Source organism: Crinia signifera, chromosome 8, assembly GCF_055691185.1.
Source record: "Crinia signifera chromosome 8, ASM5569118v1, whole genome shotgun sequence".
In the NCBI taxonomy this organism is placed as follows: domain Eukaryota; kingdom Metazoa; phylum Chordata; class Amphibia; order Anura; family Myobatrachidae; genus Crinia; species Crinia signifera.
Window position 1 is genome coordinate 181,854,732 of NC_139224.1, and position 19,337 is coordinate 181,874,068.

At 47.8% G+C, this 19,337-nt stretch overlaps 1 protein-coding gene across 1 annotated transcript in view; it reads left to right on the forward strand.

Moving 5' to 3' along the window:
- Positions 1-19,337, forward strand: part of CC2D1B (coiled-coil and C2 domain containing 1B) — a 210,946-nt gene that overhangs the window by 62,033 nt on the left and 129,576 nt on the right. The window contains exon 8 of the mRNA XM_083158258.1: positions 7,625-7,734. Coding sequence (XP_083014384.1) covers positions 7,625-7,734 — 110 coding nt within the window. The remainder of the gene's footprint in view (positions 1-7,624; positions 7,735-19,337) is intronic.

The window sequence follows — 19,337 nt, forward strand, 5'->3', positions numbered from 1 at the left end:
CTCCATAACCATTTCCCACCAAATTCCTGTTAGGGCTTCCCTGAATAATTCAAAGTTCACTTTTCTGAAGTTTAGTATTTTTGCAGATCCTTTTTGATGTAATTTACTGAAGTTGATTTCCATACTCTCCTGCGGGACACAGGGTACAGTAATTTATGCTCCAGCCAGTCATAGCTGCTGCAGGAGCTCCGTGACATTTTCTTCACCTCCCGGCACTGGATACCCCCTGGGCGCGTTCAGTGCCTGCAGATTGACGCAGGGCTTTAGTCAGGAGCCCCTCATCATCCAGGCCCCTCCGTCAGCATGACACCGACACAGACTAGGATGAGGATTGTTTGGAGGAAGCCGTTGATGACTGTATTGACGAAGGGGAGGCCTGTGATAGAGAGGATCCTCCATCTTGTCTTGATGTGCCGGCCTTGGTTACAGCTGTGAAAGAGGTCTTTAAGGTAGAGAACAGCGCTGAACCACCTGCACCTTCAGCATAATCTGGTTTTATTCCCTAAATCATGACAACATGACTAAGGTCACCAGGGAGTCTTGGGAGGTACCGAATAGGAAGTTTAGCTTGCCTAAGCGGTTTTCCTCCCTCTACCCCCTCCCCCAGGAGGACAAGAGTCCCCTGGAAAACTGTCCCTAAACTAGACACACATGTGGTAAAGTAATAAAATCCTCTATGCTGCCCATTCCTACTGCGTACCTTAAGGACCCAGCTGATCGGAAGTTGGAGAACTTCCTAAAACTGATTTACACCACTACGGTGCAGTGGGTGGGCCTGCCCTAGCATCTGCCTGGGTGGCTAAGGCTTTATTTGAGTGGACAACTACTCTCGCGGTGGAGGCTGTAGAGGGATTGTCTGCTGAAACCCTGCTGCCTATTATTGATTTGGTGCATCAGGCTTCACTTTCTCTGGGAGATGCGGCTCTGGATTCATCTACTCTCACCTCCAGAGCATTTGCTTCGGCTGTGGCTGCACGCAGAACTCTATGGCTGCACTCTTGGAAGGCAGACCCAGACTCTTAAAAAAAAAAAAAAAAAAAACTTTAGAAGCTCTTCCCTTCGAGGGTTCCCTCTTATTTGGACCAGAGCTGGATAAAATGGTAGCTATGGTAGCAGCTTCTAAGGCTGCTTTCCTGCCATCTGTCCCTACCCCACGTCCCCAGGTTTCTTCCAGTCCTTTCAGTTTTAGGGCTGGGGAAAGCGACAGGCCTCCCCTAGATCCTCCAAACCCAAGGATAAGCTTCCCTGGGCTCCAAACCCAAGGATAAGCTTCCCTGGGCCACCAGACGCCCCCACCATACTAAGCCTGCGGACAAACCCTCCGTATGATGGGGAGGGCCCCCACCTGGGGGATACCAAGGTGGTCGGACGTGTGTTGGGGTTCTCTGCCATCTGGCTAGGATCCACAACAGATGCTTGGGTTGGGGAAGTGGTCTCTCGGAGCTACTTCTTAACCTTTTGACGTCGCCCACCAAGCACATTATTTTCCACAAGCCTCCCATCGGACCTCGAATAGCGCAGGGCTCTGGAACAGTCCATTCAAAAGCTGCTCCTGTCTGGAGTCATTGTACCTGTCCCCTTAGCTCAAAGGTATTCTGGATTCTATGTCAGGCTTCTTCTTGTCAAAAAGCCCAACTGATCCTTCCGGCCCATCCTCAACTTGAAACGGCACAACAGTTTATAGGAGCAGCTTTTGAATGGACTGTTCCAGAGCCCTGCGCTAATGTCCATTATGGGGATAGAGATACTCCGCAGGAGAGACAGGCACATAAGATCTTTCAGTGTGGGTGCACTGGCTCCTCCCCTTTATCCTCCCTCCACTAGTCAGTTTAGAAAAATGTGCCTCAGGAGAGGCTGCACTTCTGGGAGCTCCAGAGAGACTTTTCAACATTTTGTTTTAGTTTGTTATTTTGGGGCGCTGCTTTTAGACCTAGGCAGTAGACCTAGGCGCAGAGCTTCCCTGCTGCAGGACTTTGTCCTGAGAGAGGTTTCTGTCACCGCATAGCATTGCGCTGGGGCGAGCAGAACTCCCAGCTACCCCACACCCCTGGCAGGGTCTGAAGACTTCAAGTGGTGAGTACTGGTCGGGGTCCCCACAGGGGGTACCCCAACTTTATGTGCGGCAAGATGGCGGTGGCAGTAGCGGCGGACCTCCCGCAGGTACCGCGCGAACCCCCCATCTTTTATATATTTGCTGGCAGGTACAGATAGCCACTGGACCACCAGGGCTATGGCAATGTCTGGTTTTTGCATAAAGCACAGATAAGCCTAAAAACGCCAGCTTTTTAATGCTAGCAGCACCAGCAGCTCTGTTTTGGGGGCGTGGCTTAGCTCAGAGTGGGACCAGGCTCTGCTGGGCAAGACTTCCTGCTTCTTCCTGCATGCACAGCTCCTCATCGGTGGGGTGGATCTGGGATCTTTCTGCCTGCAGAGACAGCAAGTTATAGCACTAATTAACACTTACATTGTGTGCCTAGCATATGAATATTGCATAGCACTGTTTTTCTGACAAATTACTTTGTGTTTTACTGTGAACCAGCTCTCTCCAATCTGTGAGCTCAGGTTACAGGGTGCCCTGGTTTCCCAAGTAGCTCTGTTTACCCCACACTGGCTAGTTAAGATATTAGTCTGTAACACATAGCCAAAGAACACTTACAAATCAGTGTGAGTGTGTGTGGTGTGGCTGTGTCCAGCTTCACAATGGTGAAGAAACTGACCTGCATGGTGTGCAGCACCAAGTTTATCCCTGCCTCAGTCACAGGTTACCTGTGAACCCTGTATGTCTTCACAGCCTAGTGAGACTACCCCTCTGGCTAGTGGTGTGCCCCCACAATATAGTGGGGTGTCACAGGGAGATAATGAGCCCGCATGGGCCAGCAGCATTAAAATGCTGTTAGACTCAGTCTCATCCCAGCTAGCTGCTAATACAAAGCAGACTCAGAGGGTGCAGAAGGATTTAGCCATCCTGTCAGCTAGGGTGGATATCATCACTCCTTTTCCCAGCCAGTCTAGCCAGCCTCAGAAAAGGCCCTTGTCTCCTGTGGCCCCTGATACAGATGAGGATGATAACCTTGATGAGGGGGAGGAGTTGCAGGATCAGGAGCCTGTACAAGACCAGGCACCAGTACATGGCCCTGAACCTCTTATCAGAGCCATTAGGGAGGTCTTAGAGCTCCCTCTGGAGGAAGTCACGGAGGGTGACTCTTTCTTTATGACACAGAAAAAGCAGTCTGTGTGTTTCCCAGAGCAGGCGGAACTAGAGGGTGTTTTCAAAAACGCCTGGAAAAACCCTGAGAAGAGGTTCCAGCTCACAAAGAGGTTCGCAAATGCGTACCCTTTTGAACCTGCAGGTAGAAAATTGTGGGAGGAGCCTCCCGTTGTGGACTCCTCAGTTTCACGCCTTTCTAAAAAGGTGTTACTACCGGTCCCAGGAGTTTCCACCCTTAAGGACGGGGCTGACAGGAGACTGGAGACCACTCTCAAGTCGATGTATATGGCTAGTGGGGCCTCTCAACGTCCCGTACTGGCCAATTGTTGGATAGCTAAGGCCATTCACGTGGTCCACCCAGATCCAGGAAGGTTTGCTGGGGGACCTGTCGTGGCACAGATAGGTGAAAATCTGCATCACATTCAGGACACTGCAAAGGTCCTATGCGAGGCCCAGAAGGAATTGGGGACCATAAATGCCCGAAACTCTGCAATGACGGTCTCAGCCCGGAGGGCCCTGTGGCTGCGACAGTGGGTGGCGGACGTGGACTCCAAACGCAGTGTGGAAAGTTTCCCCTTCTCAGGGGAGAGGCTTTTTGGGAGTGAGCTGGATGAGTGAATCTCCAAGGCTACGGCTGGTAAGTCCATTTTTCTTCCATCAGCCCCTCCTGCGCCAAAACGTCCATTTACCTTGCCTACCCAGCAGTCCTTTTGCGGGACTCGGTTCCACTCCAGGGCCAGAGTTGCATCCAATGCCAACAGAGGTGGACGGGGTAAGTTCAGGAAACCTAACCCCTCTGTCACACAGGACCGTGCTGCCACTGCAGCTGCCTCCAAGCCGTCAGCATGACGGGATCTCCCCACCACGGGATCCTCTCGAGGTGGGGGGTTGTCTGTCGTACTTCAGCCAGGTGTGGGATGCCTCATGCCTAGATTCCTGGGCCAGGACTCTTATTTCGCCGGGCTACAGGCTGGAGTTTGACAGACCGCCTCCCAGAAGGTTCTTCAAGTCGGCCTTCCCCGCAGCAGCGGAGGACCGGATTCTCCTACAAGGGGCAATCCAGGGACTCCTCCAGTCCAGGGTAATCCTGCCGGTTCCAGTGCAGGAGCAGGGGCAGGGTTACTACTCGAACCTCTTCCTGGTGCCCAAGCCAGATGGGTCAGTGAGGCCCATTCTGAACCTGAAGGATTTGAACCGTACCTGCGGGTGTTCAAATTCAGAATGGAGTCCCTCCATTCGGTCATCGCCAGTCTCGAGCCAGGGGAGTTCCTGGCTTCCATAGACTTCAAGGACGCCTATGTACACGTCCCCATTTGACCCCCACACCAAATGTTTCTGAGGTTTGCGCTGGGAAGGGAACATTATCAGTTCCGGGCGTTGCCCTTCGGCCTGTCCACGGCTCCGCGCATCTTCACGAAGATCGTGGCGGAGATGATGTCCCTTCTATGGCAGCATCGGGTGAATGTCATCCCGTACCTCGACGACCTGCTGATCAAGGTAGGGTTGGCAGGAGCCTGTTGCAGTGCTATTCAGCTGACCAGGAGGATCCTCTCGGCCATACAGTATGCCAGATTTCACTCAAGGACATTCCAGCTGGATATCCTGACGAAGTGGTCGGGGTGCCCCGGCTAGATGCGCAGGCTGATAACACACTCTGCAACCACAAGGCTGTCGCTCCAATGGTGGTTGGAGTCGACATATCTACTGGCCGGCCGTTCCTTTCAAATCCAGGATTGGCTTCTGTTGACCACGGATGCCAGCCTGAGAGGATGGGGGGCCGTGGTTAAGGGTGTCCATCTTCAGGGCAGATGGTCCCTGTTGGAAGCCAAGCTCCATATCAACAGGCTGCAATTGAAGGCGGTTTACTACGCCCTGTTGAAGGCTGCTCCTCTGCTCCAGGGCTGTGCAGGTGCAGTCCGACAATGCGACCACGGTTGCCTACATAAACAGGCAGGGTGGAACGAGGAGCATGCCGTACATGAGAGAAGCTGCCAGGATCATCTCTTGGGCGGAGCAAAACGTTCTGGCATTGTCCGCCATATTCATACCGGGAGTGGACAACTGGGAGGCGGATTTTCTCAGCCGCCACGACCTCCATCCCGGGGAATGGGAATTACACCAGGAGGTGTTCACTGCCATTGCGGATCTGTGGGGGACTCCACAGATAGACCTCATGGCCTCTCGAAGAAACCACAAGGTAACCAGGTACTGCTCTCGGGCAAGGGATCCTTGTGTGGAGGCAGTGGATGCACTAACTTGGCCTAGGGAATACCGGCTGGTATATCTCTTTCCCCCGTTACCACTACTGGCGAAAGTGTTAAAAAGAATAAGACACCAAGGAGCACAGGCAATCCTGGTGGCACCAGATTGGCCTGGGCGAGCCTGGTTCGGGGATCTTCAGGCCATGCTGGTGGAAGACCCTTGGCATCTGCCCCTCAGAGAAGACCTTCTTCTTCAAGGGCCGTTCGGTTACCAGGACTTACCTCGGCTTCGTTTAACGGCCTGGAGGTTGAGCGGCAGATCCTGAGGCGCAAGGATTTGGATTCCTCGGTCATAACAACCATGACCCAAGCCAGAAAACCGGTAAGGGCCTCCCATTATCACCACATAATCTGTGGCCTGGTGTGAGGGAAATGCCCTACCACCTGCGGATTTTAAACTGGGTAACTTCTTGCGGTTTCTGCAAGCAGGTTTGGACTTGGGGCTCCGGCTGGGGTCCTTTAAAGGTCCAGGTATCGGCCCTGTCTGTGTTTTTTCAGAGAAAACTGGCATCCTTACCTGAGGTCCAGACTTTTCTTCAGGGGGTGTTAAGAATTCAACCACGTTTTGTGCCGCCCACTGCGCCATGGGACTTGGATGTAGTCTTATCTCTTTTGCAGTCATCCTGGTTCGATCCATTAGATCAGGCAGATTTGCGGTTTCTGACATGGAAGACTGTGGTCCTGCTGGCCTTGGCTTCGGGCAGGAGGGTGTCCGAACTTGGGGCCCTTTCTTGCAAGAGCCCTTACTTGATTTATCACGGTGACAGGGCGGAACTGAGGACAAGGCCGCAATTCTTGCCTAAGGTTGTGTCGGCTTTCAGTTTGGCTCATCAAGAGATTCCGGCATCCCTGGATGTTGTTCAGGCCCTGAGAGTCTATGTAAGGCGAACCTCTACGTTCAGGAAGACGGATGGTCTGTTTGTGCTTTACGATGCACAGAAGAAGGGTGCTCCTGCATCAAAGCAGACTATTGCCCGTTGGATACGTACCACGATCCAACAAGCCTATGGGATGGCTGGATTGACTATTCCATCTTCATTGAAGGCTCATTCGACAAGGTCTGTAGGGACTTCCTGGGCGGCTGCTTGAGGAGTCTTGGCCTTACAGCTTTGCAGAGCTGCTACTTGGTCGGGGCAGCATACGTTTGTAAAGTTCTACAAATTTGATGCCCTGGCCAGGGAGGATTCCCAGTTCGGGCAAGCGGTGTTACAGCAGTCTCCGCACGTTCCCGCCCGTTCTGATGGCGTTGGAACCTCCCCATAGTATTAAACCCCAGTATTCCATAATGGACATTAGAGAAAATAGGATTTTAATATACCTACCGGTAAATCCTTTTCTCGTAGTCCATATGGAATACTGGGCGCCCGCCTCAGTGCGGAATTTTCTGCTGCAGGTAATACTTTGTTTTCTTGGGCTTGTTGCCTTGTTGAACGGTTAACGTTCTTGTATTGGCTGGTTGCCTTTTTGAACGAGTGACGTTCTAATATTGGCTTGTTGCCATATATGCATATATATACAGATATATAGTTATTAAATATTTCAGTTATGGTGTTCACCATAGGTTATTATTATAGGTTTCTTCACCTATTTTGTTATTTTTGTGACGGTGTGCTGGTATTAATCTCACCACATTTACTTGCTTACTCCTCATATACTTTGCTCTCCTTCGGCACAGTTTTTCATTAACTGACTAGTGGAGGGAGGATAGAGGGGAGGAGCCAGTGAACCCACACTGAAAGATCTTATGTGCCTGTCTCTCCTGCGGATGATCTCTATCCCCATAGTATTGAACCCCAGTATTCCATATGGACTACGAGAAAAGGATTTACTGGTAGGTATATTAAAATCCTATTATTTTTCACATCAAGCAGTCCCAATTTATTTATCATTGAAGCCCTTGGGGTATATGGTAGCCATGCGCAATATCCACCTGGATTACAAAATCAGTCATTCCTTAGCCCCATCACCTCCACGTAGGGACTCCTTAACGAGATCAATCATGAAATATTACAGACTTGACAGGGTGATTAAGACTTTTAAAATGGCGGCCACAGGTCGGGAATCAGCCTGTCCCTTTGAGGATGGGAGGTTGAAATATAAATATTGGCCTCTGCTGTGATCGCTGCTTCTCATGATGTCATGTATTCATTTCCAGCTTCAAAGTCTTTGTTGATGATGCGACAGAGGGAGTACAAGATGGCTGCGCTGAGGGCTAAGCAAAGTGGCGATGTAGAGAAAGCAAAGGAGTACATGAAGACGAGTAAGGTGAGCGCCAGGGGTGGATTAGCAGTGACAGGGTCTCATCATTTTCTCTTGATACTATTGAAGGGGTGTAATTTGAGCCTCAGCAGTATTTCAGTATTCAGACATCACAGGACCAAGAGTTAAACTGAACGTCAGGAAAGAAGTTACAAATGTTTTCTTTATTGTGCTTAGAGTTCTCATATTTATGCTGTAAACTACTGTCGTCGTCCCCCCCTCCCATAAAGCAGGGGTTATTAAAAAAAACGGTACTTATGAGTTATCTGGGCGCCCGATTTTTTGATTGTATGCCTTAAGTTAAGGCATACAATCAGATGCGATGCGATGCGATATCGCATCGCATCGCATGCGACCATCGGATGCGATGACCCGATTTTTCCATAGGAATCAATGTTAAAATGGACTGAGTCCATTTTAACATGGAATTCAATGGGAAAAAGGGGTCCTTTTCATACCCCTACTATCCAAGTGGGCATGGAGTTGGATATAAACCTGTGGCGAGCGTAGCGAGCCACCGAGCCCGAAGCGTGGCGAGCGAAGCGTGCCCCGCGAGGGGACGGTATTCTGTGTCCCCTCGCGGGGCTCGCCACGCTTCGGGCTCGGTGGCTCGCTACGCTCGCCACAGGTTTATATCCAACTCCATGCCCACTTGGATAGTAGGGGTATGAAAAGGACCCCTTTTTCCCATTGAATTCCATGTTAAAATGGACTCAGTCCATTTTAACATTGATTCCTATGGAAAAATCGGGTCATCGCATCGCATCGCATCCGATGGTCGCATGCGATGCGATGCGATGTGCCCGATCCGACCCGATTTAGAAATCGGCAGCCCGGATAACTCATAAGTACCCAAAAAACATACATATTCATATACAACACACCCCTAAGGTGGGGTTAACAATTAAAACTTTGGTTCAACATAGGAAACGTAGGAAACGTGGTATCTCACGTCACAATAGGAGTGAACCTCTATAGACTGGGAGTAGTTTCTATATTACGCTAACTATCGCAGTTTCCTCCCATAGAACGTATAGATTCTTCAAGAACCCTTGCCTTATAAGGGAATGTATGTTCTTCTCCCCCAATGCATCTATTGGAAGGTGGTTCTTTAGCCATGGCTTTACTCCACATCTGGTTTGAATTTATATTAATTGGTATTTCTAGCAAATATAGGGACTTGGAGAGAAACATACATTCATATTAACTGTTTCAACTCCTTGAAGATGGAACCATACATTTGTTCTAATTCTTATAACACATAATACTTTATACTTAAAGGAATCTTCAGCTTATATAGACAATCTAGTATTTAGTTAGATTCACTCTATCACTATTTAGACCTGTAGATACTGTCACCACATTATTTGTGTCATCTGCCAGATAGTGAGATCCCGCGTTCTCCATGAATCTGGCCATGGACTGGATGGAGTCCAATACCCGCCCCTATCTGTATAGAGCAGTGATCTTTTCTCGGATTTGTTTGTTCCATGTCATCCACAATCAGAATAAAATGTAGCTAAGCTCATTACTGTAACAATACAATCGTCACAAGACACAATCACTTGAAGACCTACGTAAGAATGTCATGTTTTATCTCTAGCCTGATGGAACCTGTGCTACCAGCTGTTGTGCCCAATGCTTCTGCTTATGTGCCTACAGTCGCTGGTACACTGACAGATTGCCGTGTAGGCTGTAATACTGTGTACACGTGAATCTACAGTACGTCTTACAGCCGGGTACACTGACAGATTGCCGTGTAGGCTGTAATACTGTGTACACGTGAATCTACAGTACGTCTTACAGCCGGGTACACTGACAGATTGCCATGTAGGCTGTAATACTGTGTACACGTGAATCTACAGTACGTCTTACAGCCGGGTACACTGACAGATTGCCATGTAGGCTGTAATACTGTGTACACGTGAATCTACAGCTTACAGCCGGGTACACTGACAGATTGCCGTGTAGGCTGTAATACTGTGTACACGTGAATCTACAGTACGTCTTACAGCCGGGTACACTGACAGATTGCCATGTAGGCTGTAATACTGTGTACACGTGAATCTACAGTACGTCTTATAGCCGAGTACACTGACAGATTGCCATGTAGGCCGTAATACTGTGTACACGTGAATCTACAGTACGTCTTACAGCCGGGTACACTGACAGATTGCCATGTAGGCTGTAATACTGTGTACACGTGAATCTACAGTACGTCTTATAGCCGGGTACACTGACAGATTGCCATGTAGGCTGTAATACTGTGTACACGTGAATCTACAGTACGTCTTACAGCCGGGTACACTGACAGATTGCCATGTAGGCTGTAATACTGTGTACACGTGAATCTACAGTACGTCTTATAGCCGGGTACACTGACAGATTGCCATGTAGGCTGTAATACTGTGTACACGTTAATCTACAGTACGTCTTACAGCCGGGTACACTGACAGATTGCCATGTAGGCTGTAATACTGTGTACACGTGAATCTACAGTACGTCTTACAGCCGGGTACACTGACAGATTGCCGTGTAGGCTGTAATACTGTGTACACGTGAATCTACAGTACGTCTTACAGCCGGGTACACTGACAGATTGCCATGTAGGCTGTAATACTGTGTACACGTGAATCTACAGTACGTCTTACAGCCGGGTACACTGACAGATTGCCGTGTAGGCTGTAATACTGTGTACACGTGAATCTACAGTACGTCTTACAGCCGGGTACACTGACAGATTGCCATGTAGGCTGTAATACAGTGTACACGTGAATCTACAGTACGTCTTACAGCCGGGTACACTGACAGATTGCCGTGTAGGCTGTAATACTGTGTTGAGTTTTTTTTAGGGAATCGTATATCTTTTATAACCATAATCGTTATTGTGAGTGAAATATTATCTAAAATATATTTATTATATCTTATATTGCAACGAAGAGGGTCGCTCCATCTTTATATGTATTTTACATCTGCAATTATATTCTAATAGACTTTACAATACAATATGCAGAGTTTTTGTCATAGCTTGTAGTCCTACACTCAAGACTGCACATTTCAGCTGGGCACTATGAGGGTAAGGCCTACTGTACATATATGCTGAGTGTTAGTTTGTGGGACTGTGTTTGGGGCGCAGGGCTCTTTGGGCTGCTGTTGCTGGGCTGCTCCATGGCATCATATCGTATACTTTCCATCACCCCTTTAGTTTGTTTAGTATATATGTAGCACCCTCCACACTTATTACTTCTTACCTAGGTAAGTCCTATCACATATAATTTCCCCTATCCCTTTTACTATCACTTTAATTTCACACTAATGTGATGCCATGGGGTGGCTCTGCTGGGCTGGCCTGGGGGGCCCTGTGCCCTGGACCTGTCTCAGAGTAGTGTTAGGGACTTGTCCTATTGAGGTAACCTGGATGCGGTGGACAAGCCGATAATAATGGCCATCATTATGCTAATAACCTCAGAAATGCAATATAGCAATGATATTAAAAGGTCTAGCATTTATATTTAGTGTGCACCAGCAAACTCCTCCTCCTGCTTGCTGCACTACAGGTCTCAGCAGGTAGCACCTCGTATGTCCAGGGTGTGCAGTTTAGGGCCCCTCCCCCAGAGTTCTTGTCATAACCTGATTCCCAAAATATAAGCGTTCAAGACTTGTAATTCTGGCTCCAATAGTTTGATATTTATTTACAGGCAAAACAAACCATACAGAATACATTAAACAGTAATTAATGTATATGCATATGACATGAAACAATTGATCAACCTTAGACAGTTACAATACTAACATAAATTACATACTTACCAGTTACATGGGTATAGTGACCAGCGACTTATAATAGCTACCTGTGACCCATCTCCCTCCAGCACATCCTTCTGTTTCTCACACCCCTCCTCCTGACTCACTGTATAGGTTACCTGCCTAGCTGTCTCACTGACCTGTCTCACACCCCTCCTCCTGACTCAGTGTATAGGTTCCCTGCCTAGCTGTCTCACTGACCTCTCTCACACCCCTCCTCCTGACTCACTGTATAGGTTACCTGCCTAGCTGTCTCACTGACCTCTCTCACACCCCTCCTCCTGACTCACTGTATAGGTTCCCTGCCTAGCTGTCTCACTGACCTGTCTCACGCCCCTCCTCCTCCTGACTCACTGTATAGATTCCCTGCCTAGCTGTCTCACTGACCTGTCTCACGCCCCTCCTCCTCCTGACTCACTGTATAGATTCCCTGCCTAGCTGTCTCACTGACCTGTCTCACACCCCTCCTCCTGACTCACTGTATAGGTTCCCTGCCTAGCTGTCTCACTGACCTCTCACACCCCTCCTCCTGACTCACTGTATAGATTCCCTGCCTAGCTGTCTCACTGACCTGTCTCTCACCCCTCCTCCTGACTCACTGTATAGATTCCCTGCCTAGCTGTCTCACTGACCTGTCTCACACCCCTCCTCCTGACTCACTGTATAGGTTCCCTGCCTAGCTGTCTCACTGACCTCTCACACCCCTCCTCCTGACTCACTGTATAGATTCCCTGCCTAGCTGTCTCACTGACCTGTCTCACACCCCTCCTCCTGACTCACTGTATAGGTTACCTGCCTAGCTGTCTCACTGACCTCTCACACCCCTCCTCCTGACTCACTGTATAGGTTCCCTGCCTAGCTGTCTCACTGACCTCTCACACCCCTCCTCCTGACTCACTGTATAGATTCCCTGCCTAGCTGTCTCACTGACCTGTCTCACACCCCTCCTCCTGACTCACTGTATAGGTTACCTGCCTAGCTGTCTCACTGACCTCTCACACCCCTCCTCCTGACTCACTGTATAGGTTCCCTGCCTAGCTGTCTCACTGACCTGTCTCACGCCCCTCCTCCTCCTGACTCACTGTATAGATTCCCTGCCTAGCTGTCTCACTGACCTGTCTCACACCCCTCCTCCTGACTCACTGTATAGGTTCCCTGCCTAGCTGTCTCACTGACCTCTCACCCCTCCTCCTGGCTCACTTTATAGGTTCCCTGCCTAGCTCTCACTGACCTGTCTCACGCCCCTCCTCCTCCTGACTCACTGTATAGATTCCCTGCCTAGCTGTCTCACTGACCTCTCTCACACCCCTCCTCCTGACTCACTGTATAGATTCCATGCCTAGCTGTCTCACTGACCTCTCACACCCCTCCTCCTGACTCACTGTATAGGTTCCCTGCCTAGCTGTCTCACTGACCTGTCTCACGCCCCTCCTCCTCCTGACTCACTGTATAGGTTCCCTGCCTAGCTGTCTCACTGACCTGTCTCACGCCCCTCCTCCTGACTCACTGTATAGGTTCCCTGCCTAGCTGTCTAACTGACCTCTCACACCCCTCCTCCTGAATCACTGTATAGGTTCCCTGTCTAGCTGTCTCACTGACCTGTCTCACACCCCTCCTCCTGACTCACTGTATAGGTTCCCTGCCTAGCTGTCTAACTGACCTCTCTCACACCCCTCCTCCTGACTCACTGTATAGGTTCCCTGCCTAGCTGTCTAACTGACCTCTCACACCCCTCCTCCTGAATCACTGTATAGGTTCCCTGCCTAGCTGTCTCACTGACCTGTGTCACACCCCCCCTCCTCCTGACTCACTGTATAGATTCCCTGCCTAGCTGTCTCACACCCCTCCTCCTCCTGACTCACTGTATAGGTTCCCTGCCTAGCTGTCTCACTGACCTGACCTGTCTCACAACCCTCCTCCTCCTGCCTAGCTGTCTCACTGACCTGTCTCACAACCCTCCTCCTCCTGCCTAGCTGTCTCACTGACCTGTCTCTCAACCCTCCTCCTCCTGACTCACTGTATAGGTTCCCTGCCTAGCTGTCTCACTGACCTGTCTCACACCTCTCCTCCTGACTCACTGTATAGGTTCCCTGCCTAGCTGTCTCACTGACTTGTCTCACACCCCTCCTCTTGACTCACTGTATAGGTTCCCTGCCTAGCTGTCTCACTGACCTGTCTCACAGCCCTCCTCCTCCCAGGCTGTGAACAAGAGTTGTATCCTTGCTTTGTCCTGCCATTAAAACCTAGATGCAGGACGAGGAGGTTTTATTCCCAAACACATCCTGAAGCCAACTGTATGCACATCTGTCTATCCGGGTCTTGTTTTATACACTGGGATCAGGCATACAAAGTACGTATGAACTTGCTTAATTAATAAAATATAGATAACGGAGGATGGGGACAGACATTCTATCTACCTGAGAGCCCTCGGCTCATTGTGGCCTGCAGGATATCAGACCACCTAAATGTTTCATGAAATCATGAAGAATAATGACATAGAACTGGTGTAATACATATTACTAAAACATCGAAACATTTCATTTGTACATTCAAGTTCTTAAGATTTCCCTACTGATGTCATCTATACTATACACTATGGTTAGAATCACCTAAGCTTAAAGGAATCTTCAGCTTATATAGACAATCTAGTATTTAGTAAGATTCACTCTATCACTATTTAGACCTGTAGATACTGTCACCACATTATTTGTGTCATCTGCCAGATAGTGAGATCCCGCATTCTCCATGAATCTGGCCATGGACTGGATGGAGTCCAATACCCGCCCCTATCTGTGTAGAGCAGTGATCTTTTCTCGGATTTGTTTGTTCCATGTCATCCACAATCAGAATAAAATTAGATTAGATTAGATACAACTTTATTGTCATTATCCTAATTTAGGACAACAAAATTCAATTTAGCATCTATCCGTATACAGCCATATTATAAAAAAACAGAAGTCAATACAATTTACAATTTATACAATGAATACTAAAAACCCAATAACCCCCCACCCAAGCTACATTCCCTATTTAATTTAACAATAGCCCTTGGGAAAAAGCTAGGTACTTGTGGAGTATCACGGCTCCCACGACCTGCATCGTATGCAGATCGTATGCATCGCATCGCATCGCATGTGGCATACGATGGCATACGATGCGATGCGATGTTTTACCGATTTTTGACTATTTTAGCTCAAAAATCGTATGCCATCGCATAACATCGTATGCCATATGTAGTGGCATACGATGTCATACGATGCGATACGATGTTTACCGATTTTTGAGCAAAAATGGTCCAAAATCGGTAAAACATCGGATAACATCGTATGCCATATGTAGTGGCATACGATGTCATACGATGCGATACGATGTTTTACCGATTTTTGAGCAAAAATGGTGAAAAATCGGTAAAACATCGGATAACATTGTATGCCATATGTAGTGGCATACGATGTCATATGATGCGATACAATGTTTTACCGATTTTTGAGCAAAAATGGTGACAAATCGGTAAAACATCGCATGGCATCGTATGCCATCGATGCGATACGATGTTTTACCGATTTTTGAGCCATTTTAGCGATGGCACCTGATTTTGCACTGAAATGCATCAGAATGCATTGAAATGTGTATTAAAGTAGTGAAATGCCCCCAAATGCCATTTTTCATAGTGCACCACCCCCACTATCAACGTCAACCCGAAGCGTGGCGAGCGCAGCGAGCCCGCGAGGGGCGGCGGTACGCGTCCTACGACCTTTTCATACCCCCACTATCCACGTCGGCGTGGAGTTGAGAATAGAATAGTGTGGCGAGCGCAGCGAGCCACCGAGCCCGAAGCGTGGCGAGCGCACGCGGATACCTTCACAGCTATACGCGTCTCCTCGAGGGCTTTACAGGTATCCGCGTCCCCTCGCGGGCTCGCTACGCTCACACGCTTCGGGTTGACGTTGATAGTGGGGGTGGTGCACTATGAAAAATGGCATTTGGGGGCATATCACTACTTTAATACACATTTCAATGCATTCTGATGCATTTCAGTGCAAAATCGGGTGCCATCGCATCGGATGCCATCGTATGGCATCCGATGCGATCGCATACGATTTTTGAGCTAAAATGGCTCAAAAATCGGTAAAACATCGTATCGCATCGATGGCATACAATGCCATGCGATGTTTTACCGATTTTTCACCATTTTTGCTCAAAAATCGGTAAAACATCGTATCGCATCGTATGACATCGTATGCCACTACATATGGCATACGATGTTATCCGATGTTTTACCGATTTTTGACCATTTTTGCTCAAAAATCGGCAAAACATCGTATCGCATCGTATGACATCGTATGCCACTACATATGGCATACGATGCCATGCGATGGCATACGATTTTTGAGCAAAAATGCTCAAGAATCGGTAAAACATCGTATCGCATCGTATGACATCGTATGCCACTACATATGGCATACGATGCCATGCGATGGCATACGATTTTTGAGCAAAAATGCTCAAAAATCGGTAAAACATCGCATCGCATCGTATGCCATCGTATGCCACTACATATGGCATACGATGCCATACGATGGGAGCCGTGATACTCCACAAGTACCAAAAGCTATTCTTCATCCTAGACGTCCATTTCGTAGGCACCTAAACCGCCTACCTGACGGTAGTAATACAAATAATCCGTTTGCTGGATGAGTTAAATCTTTTAAAATGTTGTGTGCTCTACGTAAGCAGCGTTTACTCTGAATCTCCTCAGCAGACGGGAGTGTAGTGCTCATTATACGTTGGGCCGATTTAATCACCCTCTGTATAAGTTTCTTTTCTGCAGTGGTACAATTTCCATACCAAACAGAAATGCAGCTGGTCAATATGCTCTCAACTGCACATCGGTAGAAATTTAACAATATACGATGTGACAGTTGATGTTTTTTCAACATTCTAAGGAAAAAAAGGCGTTGATGAGCCTTTTTCACCAAGCATTTAATATTAGTTGACCAGGTTAGGTCCTCAGAGATATGAGTTCCTAAGAATTTGAAACTGGAAACACGTTCCACCCATGCTCCATTGATTTGTATTGGCATGATTGGGGTAGATTTTTTCTTACGAAAATCCGCCACAATCTCTTTGGTCTTGCTAGCATTGAGGAAGAGATTATTTACTCCGCACCAGTCCACCAGGTGCTGAATCTCATTCCTATATGCTATTTCATTATTATTATCAATTAGCCCAATCAATGTCGTATCGTCTGCAAATTTAATGATGGTGTTAGAATTGTAGACCGCCTTGCAGTCAGATGTAAAAATGGAATATAGAAACGGGCTCAATACACAGCCTTGCGGCACTCCAGTGTTCAGACTAATCGATTCAGAGCTCACTGTACCTATCCTAACTACTTGAGGCCTATCACTTAGGAAATCCCCTATCCAGTTACATAATGGACCGTTAATCCCTAGGTCCACCAGTTTTGAAACTAGTCTAGTTGGTAACACCGTATTAAACGCCGAACTGAAGTCGACAAACAACAGTCGGGCGTAGGTATTGTTGTTCTCCAGATGTGAAAGCACAGTATGAATTAACAGAGAAACTGCGTCATCAATACTTCTATTGCTGCGATATGCAAACTGGAATGGATCTAAAGACGGGGGGAGACCAGCCTTCAGATGTACTAACACCAACCGCTCAAAGCACTTCATGATTATCGGTGTAAGAGCCACTGGATGGTAATCATTCAAACTCATCGGCCTGGGATTTTTTGGCACCGGGATGATAGCAGTACTTTTAAAGCAAGCAGGAACAGCTGATGCGGACAAAGACATATTAAAAATGTCTGTAAAGACCCCCGTCAGCTGTTCAGCACAAGCTCTCAGCACTCGTCCTGGTATGCCATCAGGTCCCGCCGACTTGTTTGCATTGATTTGACCGAGACCAGCGAAAACCTCTGCAGATGTTAATACAAGAGATTGACCAGAAGGAGTCATTCTAGTTACCCTTTCACTATTGTCTCTATCGAACCATGCGAAGAATTGGTTCAACTCATTTAGTGAGGAGACATCTAGATGAAGGGATAAACTAGCTTTGTCAGCTTTGTAATTACTAATACCCCGGATGCCCTGCCATAAACGGCGGGTATCAGCTTTTTCCAGGTTATCCTCCAGCTTTAATTTATAACAACGTTTAGCCCGGATGATGCCTTTCTTCAAGTTTGCCCTAGCTATGCCATAAGCTTCAGCATCCTCTCTCCTAAAGGCAACATTCCGTGCCCCTAACAGAAGCCGAACCTCCCCATTCATCCACGGCTTCTCGTTCGGGTATACCGTGATCTTTTTCCAGGTAGTAACACTATCAGTGGTAACGTTAATATGATCAAACACAGAGGAAGCATACAGGTTTAGATTAGTAATTACATCAGACCCCCAAAGTTCCTATGGTCTAAATGAACCCCAGTTAGTAAGTCCAAACTTCTCCTGTAATAATGCATCAGCTCCCGCAGGCCAAACTTTGATGTTCTTAACGGTAGGTTCCGTCTTTTGCCGTAATGAAATATACTTCGGGGAGAGAAATAAAGATACATGGTCCGAATGCCCCAAACTGTAACAATACAATCGTCACAAGACACAATCACTTGAAGACCTACGTAAGAATGTCATGTTTTATCTCTAGCCTGATGGAACCTGTGCTACCAGCTGTTGTGCCCAATGCTTCTGCTTATGTGCCTACAGTCACTGGTACACTGACAGATTGCCGTGTAGGCCGTAATACTGTGTACACGTGAATCTACAGTACGTCTTACAGCCGGGTACACTGACAGATTGCCATGTAGGCTGTAATACTGTGTACACGTGAATCTACAGTACGTCTTACAGCCGGGTACACTGACAGATTGCCATGTAGGCTGTAATACTGTGTACACGTGAATCTACAGTACGTCTTACAGCCGGGTACACTGACAGATTGCCATGTAGGCTGTAATACTGTGTACACGTGAATCTACAGTACGTCTTACAGCCGGGTACACTGACAGATTGCCATGTAGGCTGTAATACTGTGTACACGTGAATCTACAGTACGTCTTACAGCCGGGTACACTGACAGATTGCCATGTAGGCTGTAATACTGTGTACACGTGAATCTACAGCTTACAGCCGGGTACACTGACAGATTGCCATGTAGGCTGTAATACTGTGTACACGTGAATCTACAGTATGTCTTACAGCCGGGTACACTGACAGATTGCCATGTAGGCTGTAATACTGTGTACACGTGAATCTACAGTACGTCTTATAGCCGGGTATATGGACAGATTGCCATGTAGGCTGTAATACAGTGTACACCTGAATCTACAGCTTACAGCCGGGTACACTGACAGATTGCCATGTAGGCTGTAATACTGTGTACACGTGAATCTACAGTACGTCTTACAGCCGGGTACACTGACAGATTGCAGTGTAGGCCGTAATACAGTGTACACGTGAATCTACTGTACGTCTTATAGCCGAGTACACTGACAGATTGCAGTGTAGGCTGTAATAGTGTACACGTGAATCTACAGTACGTCTTATAGCCGAGTACACTGACAGATTGCCATGTAGGCCGTAATACTATGTACACGTGAATCTACAGTACGTCTTATAGCCGAGTACACTGACAGATTGCCATGTAGGCCGTAATACTACGTAGACATGAATTTACAGTTTACAGCTGGGTACACTGACAGATTGCCATGTAGGCTGTAATACTGTGTACACGTGAATCTACAGTACGTCTTATAGCCGAGTATATGGACAGATTGCAATGTAGGCTGT